The sequence below is a fragment of the Argentina silus genome (assembly GCF_951799395.1).
Source record: "Argentina silus genome assembly, contig: scaffold_214, whole genome shotgun sequence".
NCBI classification, from domain to species: domain Eukaryota; kingdom Metazoa; phylum Chordata; class Actinopteri; order Argentiniformes; family Argentinidae; genus Argentina; species Argentina silus.
Window position 1 is genome coordinate 22380 of NW_028153115.1, and position 6940 is coordinate 29319.

At 45.2% G+C, this 6940-nt stretch overlaps 1 protein-coding gene across 1 annotated transcript; it reads left to right on the forward strand.

The window, feature by feature from the left end:
• Positions 1-5076: 5076 nt before the first annotated feature.
• LOC310824445 (uncharacterized protein) lies at positions 5077-5993 on the forward strand (the record flags this gene model as incomplete). Its single annotated transcript, XM_083697694.1, has 2 exons — positions 5077-5278; positions 5488-5993. 2 exons carry the CDS (start codon positions 5077-5079, stop codon positions 5922-5924), a joined length of 639 nt encoding a protein of 212 aa, XP_083553820.1. The 3' UTR covers positions 5925-5993.
• Positions 5994-6940: the final 947 nt, after the last annotated feature.

Consider the following 6940-nt stretch of genomic DNA (forward strand, 5'->3'; position numbering starts at 1 on the left):
ATATTGCAACCCCACATGATTTCCCCAATCCACAATTTACAAACAACAAACCCCTCCATTTTCCCTTGACTTCTATGATTTTTTCTGTTGACCACTTTGTTTCTTGTATTAGCAATATGTCTGTTGTGAATCTTGCCAGGACTTCCTCTAATTTCTCCATGTCATTTAAACCATTGACATTAAGCGAGGCAATCGTGACCATTATAAACAAGTTAAATAGAGTGTATGTCATTTTCAATATCATTTTTTCTTTTTCCCTTTCCTCCTTTCTTTGATTTTCTGCCAGCTGGCCAATTTGTCCGGTTGTCCTGCATATGCCCTCTTTCTCATTCCCTTTCCCATCAACATTTCCTCCTCAGACCCACTGTCACTCTTCTCCTCCTCAGTTACCATTAACACCATCGAGTCAGACATTTTTGGTGGGGGAGTTTTAGGTATTCCACCTCGCCAGCTAGCCGTTTCGTCTAGCGCGGGTGTATGGGTCGCCTCTCTAGACTCCATAGCTGCTTTCTTCCCTTCATTCGGGCGCACAGTTCTCGGAGGCAAAGGCTCCCATTGAGATCCTCTCCCTCCGGTCTTCTGTCCGCCCCCTTCACCCCCTGTTGCCGGGTCCACCAATGCAGCTACTTCCTCATCTAGGCTCGACCCTATACCCCACTTCTCCCCCGTCTGCTCCTCCATCTGGGTGTCTGGCACACCTATCACCCCTTCATTAATTGAGTCCTCTACCACTGCCCCTTCCTCATCCTCCTCACTCCCCGATTTACCTTCCTCCTCCGTCTCTACCGCGAGAGCGCTTCCCTCCTCCTCCCCTGCTTTACATACACAACCCGCTTCCCTATTTCCACACACTCCACACTTGTTTATAATGGTCACGCATTCCCTCGCATAGTGTCCCTGGTCCCCACATTTCCTACATAGGAAGTCCGGACACTCACGTACAATGTGTCCTGGTTGTAGGCACATCCTACAAACTTTGACCTGTCTATCATGAATAACGCGGAAAAACTCCGCTCCCTTTTCTGTATCGAATCTTGTTGAATACGGTAAAGACCTAACTACGTCGTTGAATTTTACTTTGACAAACCTTGTTCCTTCACATATCCTCGTCCCCGGCCACATTCTCCTTTTTATCGGCGACACTGCCATCACTCCCCAGTCCATAAGCTTCTTTAAGATTTCTTCGTCCGTTGTGTATACAGGCAGCCCCAGGAACGATACCACCATCTCATCGCTCGTTAGCTCCTTAGCCATGATCCTGGTCTCGCGGATTTTGAAGCCGTCCATCAGGCGCCTCTTCCCATTAGGGTGACTCATAGTCAGTTCGTATTTATTTATTCCAATGAACCGACATCCAACCACCAGCCCACATAAATCCTTCGTCGTTTTCAGCATCTCCATCATCGTAATTTTCTCTTCTCCTACTAATTCCAACAACACCGTTAAATCTTTGCTGTAGCTTGGCTCGTCCGCCGCCTTTCCGTTCTCTCTTACTCTCTCTCCTTTCTCCGCATTCACCGTCTGTCTCGCCTCCACTCCAGCTTTCTCCACCACTCTCGCCTTCTCTATGTTTTCGCCATTCGTCTTGCCGTCATCCGTGTTCTTAGCCATGTCGTCTGTCGTTGTCCTGTTCGTATCCATTTATCCAATCCGAAAACAAAACTACACTCAAACTGAAACAGATATCCCCCCAAACAGCAAGCTGTTGGGGGAATACACAAAACAAAACAAAACTCACTTCTTTTTTTCTTTTTTTCACTATTTTTCACATAAACAAACAGAAAACACTAATCTCCACAAACGCTGTTTCAAATTCTCCCGCTTCCAAACGCTCTCGACTTCCCAGAATCCTTTGCACTGTGACGTGTTCAGGGTGGTATGGCCGTAAGCGAAGGAACCAGCCCTCTGCACTGTATATAAAGTCGAGGAAAGGAGACGCCCGCCACTTGACAACACAAACAATACTGCAGTTGATACGCAGAAGGCAGGGAGTTATCTGGGGGGGACAAAACACCAAAACTGCAATTGACATTGCTTTACCACTCCACGGCTCATAGTTCATAGTTGTCAGTCTAGAATCGAGCTCAAGAGAAGGCTGAGTGAGTCACCAATTCTTAGCAGGTGGTTTTGGAGCAAACTGTATAAACTGTTCAAAACAGCAATATGAAACTGGAGCTGTGTTCACACTACAGCACTGTTCAAACTACAGTGGTGATACAATAGTACACCCTACTGGTCGAAATAAGGAAAAGCTTACTGCACCGGGTATTCCCAGGCGGTCACCCATCCAAGTACTAACCCGGCCCGACTCTGCTTAGCTTCCGAGATCGGACGAGATCGGGCGTGCTCAGCGTGGTATGGCCGTAAGCGAAGGAACCAGCCCTCTGCACTGTATATAAAGTCGAGGAAAGGAGACGCCCGCCACTTGACAACACAAACAATACTGCAGTTGATACGCAGAAGGCAGGGAGTTATCTGGGGGGGACAAAACACCAAAACTGCAATTGACATTGCTTTACCACTCCACGGCTCATAGTTCATAGTTGTCAGTCTAGAATCGAGCTCAAGAGAAGGCTGAGTGAGTCACCAATTCTTAGCAGGTGGTTTTGGAGCAAACTGTATAAACTGTTCAAAACAGCAATATGAAACTGGAGCTGTGTTCACACTACAGCACTGTTCAAACTACAGTGGTGATACAATAGTACACCCTACTGGTCGAAATAAGGAAAAGCTTACTGCACCGGGTATTCCCATGCAAATGCTCCTCCAAGTCCCTATCCGATCCTCAACCGACCAATGGTTATGCGCCGTTTAGTAAAGTTGATGCAGTGGTTATGCGCCGTTTCGTAAAAATGATCTCTAACCCACCAATCATTATGCGAGGAATTTCAAACGTCATCTAATTTATACGGCTCCGGCGGCCACTATCGGTGAATCTCATTTACGACGTCCCTGTTACTCAGGTAAGTTTCATCCTCTTCATCCTTTGCTAGTTAGACATTTGTTAGGCATGTATAAAGCTGTGCCGATTTTGTCAAAAGATAAAATATTGTCTGGAAATCAGCAACTGACCATACCATCGTTTGCGGGATTTGGCTTGTTAATGTGTAATGACAACGTATTGACAACCTGTCAGTAGGCTAGCTGGCTAGCGCTAACAGCTAACGGGTCCCATAAAAAGTGTACCCACACACTTAGAACAACGCTTTCTTAAAGGAATAATCCATAATACGTTGCAATTATTTTGAGTTGGGGGCTATCAACAAAGTTTTCTGTCATGGTTCATCCGCCCCCCCAAGCCGTGTCATCCGCCCCCCTCCCCGCCACCAGTGTGCTGAACGAGCGGGGCCAGTTCTTGACGACAGTGGTGGTGGCAGCTGAGTCCGAGGGGTGCTACGCGCGCATGGCGAGAGGTCTCATTGCCCGGTTTCGACGTGCCAATGCTCCTGCGCCAAAAGTCTTGCAGACAACTGCTGTCGGTAAGTTTAATAACAATTCCATTGAAACCTATGATGAAATTGATAATCCAAGTGATGTACATATCAGTTAACTTCATATAATTTTTTTGCAAGACACACATGGATAACACAGTTATAAAAACATGTAACACATGTACACAAAATGTTGATATAATTTCATTGACAGCGGTTCATCCTTCCTGGAGAATCTGTTTGGTGACTGGGTTGCAGAGGGGTACTGTGGTCAGACTGGACATCCGACACCGGCTGCACCGCTGGGATGCTGTTGTCATCAAACAGAGCCACGCCAAGTATGGGGTGTTCATGAGTGCCTTGGCAGGTGCGGTGCTCGCCTACAACAAGGCGGACATGATGCTCCTAGTCCAGGCGGTCAGGAGTGGCAACCAAGAGCTGTACGCCAGGTATTCGGACGAGGAGATGATGGCGTTCCTCAAGCCTCACCAGGTCAGGTTGTATGTCAGGCGCATTACCCGTGGGGTTGTGGTAAGTGTGATATTGATCCATGTTTGAATTTCATGAATAAGAAGCAAACATACTTGCTTATTTGTCAATATGGATTCAACTGTACTGGACTAAGGTGTCACTCAGATCTAGTTTTGAAAATACATGTAAGATCATTAGGAGTAACGACTGATTTAACACTGTGACGGCCCGCTGGCCTGTGCCTTTCCCTTCACCATATTTAACCCTCTGTTTGCCCTCGTTGTTTCTGTGAGTGTTCCAGGTGTGCAGACTCTACCTGTGTCATGCTGTTTCCTTTGTTTTGCCTTTGCTATCTTTTGTCTTTGTCATTTGGTTTTGGTGCAGACGTTTCGCGCATTTGTTTGTTTGATAATTGCACCATATGGGAAAATAAAGCCAGTTTTGTTATTGGTAAAACCTACTCCGTCCATCAGTTGTGTTACACTCATTCTAGTTGTGACAACACTCAAAGCTGAGAATATATATGTTACAGGAGACCGCTTTGGTGATTGAGTCCATCATTGCCGAGTTCAGGGGACCAGCAGGCCTTGACATTGACGGAATCCACCTGTTCAAGTCGACAGAGGCAGTTGATGCTCACTGGGCAACTGCAAGCAAGCATCTCAGTTGCATGCAGGTGGGTTCATGTCTTTGCAGTCATCGTGTGTCATTATAAAACCATTCAAACTTGTATGGCAAAATTTCAAAGGACACCAGAATAAATAAGGAACTTGCAATTCGTTGTGCTTTACAGGATCCCCCTGGCATACAGCTGTATGTTTCTGTGAAGGTGGTGGTGCTGAATGGCGTTCGGCTGAACAAGCACAGGTGCCGGCGAGGCAGTAACTCTTTGGAGGGGTTGCACGCACACCTGTACAATGCCATTCCTTCACAGAGATGTGGTATTATGCCATTCCAAGTGAGTAATTAAAAAAAAAAAAAAAAAACACTTCGATATAGCGTAGTTTCAATGATGCATTTTATTTCACAGCTTTAGTCATCGCTTCTAAGCATATACAATAACAGTCAAAATGGTCATGTGTTTCAGGTATACCTGATGGCCTTTGCTGTGCAGTGGAACAACCGCATGGCATCACTCCGGGTTGCTGGTGGTCAGGGTCGGCAGACGTCGTGCATGGACGTGCGACAGATCCAGCGCATCAATCAGCAGGCCGAGGTTATCTTCGGCAAGGATCACATCCTGGAGCCCAACTTTGCTGCTCCAATGCCCGTCCCTGATGCGTACGAGCACCCAGACGAGGAGGAGCTCCTTGGCGTGGAGTATGCCATGTGCCAGTCCACCAGCTTCACTGCTAGGGACTACTATGTCCAGAAAGGTACAGTACTTAATCACACACTTACGCAAGGTTATCCTTAGTTATCCATAGTTTTTCATGCATATTCTAGCAATGACGACAAACATGGTATAAAGTTAAGTTTTAAAAGCAAAGAAGCAAAGAAACCGTGCATATTATTGAATGAATCCACAAGTGGTTGTTGTAACTACGCAGACACATTTGTGATTAGTACAATTACATATTTGCAGTTGAGGAAGAGCAGTCTCGTGAGGAGTCGGAGTCGGAGTCGGTTGAACAGGAACAAGGTGAAGATGAGGAGATGGCAGACGAGGGTCTTGGCATGTCTGCAGAGTCAGAGGAGGATCCTATCGACAGCGTCTGTAGGAAGCATGCCATCCTAACCCAGGCAGAACAGGTGGAGGAGGAGGATAGTCCTGCTCTGCAAGATGTGCTCATGAGCCAGAGACATCTGCATCTGCCAGGAATAGAGGAAGTGGAGACACTGGCCTTGCTGCTTCTAGAACTGGCAGACGACAGCGACCTCCACCTAGTGCCAGCCGACCTCAGGCAGAAGATCACCACCGCCGCCAGCTCTCTTCACGAGCATGACAAGACCGCCGCCCTATTCGTCAAACAGTATGAGTCCAGGTGGGGCTACACCTTGTTTGGTCGGTGCCTTGTTTGAGTCAGTGTTTCAAAGTGTTTTAGCAAGTAGAGCAATACAGTCAGCCTATTTATTTATATTGTAGTTAAAAATGCACTTTGTAGTTTAATTAAAGAATGTTCTTGTCTTTTTTTATTATTTATATTGTAGTTAAAAATGCACTTTGTAGTATTTTTTTATACAAACATGTTCTGGTCTATGTCCAATATCCGGTCCAATCTAACCTCTGTTTCAATCTAACACAATTCATTTACATACCCTTTATTGTTAGTTTATGTTCAATTAATCGGTGTTTTTGTCATGCGTGTCCTCGTGCCGTTTTTTTGTGTGCATGTCCTTGTGATGTTTGTATGTCTTTGTCAGCTCCATGTTTAACTAAATGTTTGTAAATGTTTGTCTCTCGTCATCTCACTCATGGCCTGTACCTTGACGTGGTGAGTGGGCTTTCAACTAAACAGGTCTGCCTACTTGTGTTTGTGTGTCATAAAAATAATATATCTGTGCCCCATACATGGAATCTGAGTGCATATGTAGTAAATGGAAAAATGTGCATGTTGAAACCTTTACATTGGGTTCTTTGTAAATTTTGAATGCATTTTCGTTTCACAAAATGCACTGTTCTCATGTCTTATTCAGTAACTGTTGGTGACCATCTGCGGCATTTTAGCAACCACACTCTCGCAGTTCGTTGGGACGAAACACATTCTAGTTAAAGAATAAAACTGTAATACTATTTGGTAATTTGTGAATAACACTTTTAAGTAATAGTATAAATAAAAGTATTATAAAAGTATTTCAAGTATTTTGGAGTCTCTGTATGCTTGGGTTTCAGAAAAAAAGAGGAGGGTGGGACATGTCAAAAATGATTGTAGGTCAAACACCTAGAGTATAAGCTCTAAGAAAATACTTTTACCAACACCCAGTTTATTAATTATGGGCTGCATGGTAAGTAGGATGGTGGGGCATATCTCATGTCACACATCATAACACGAGGTGCAAGCATTCAGAAATGGTATGGTTTGTATGATCAGTTTCCC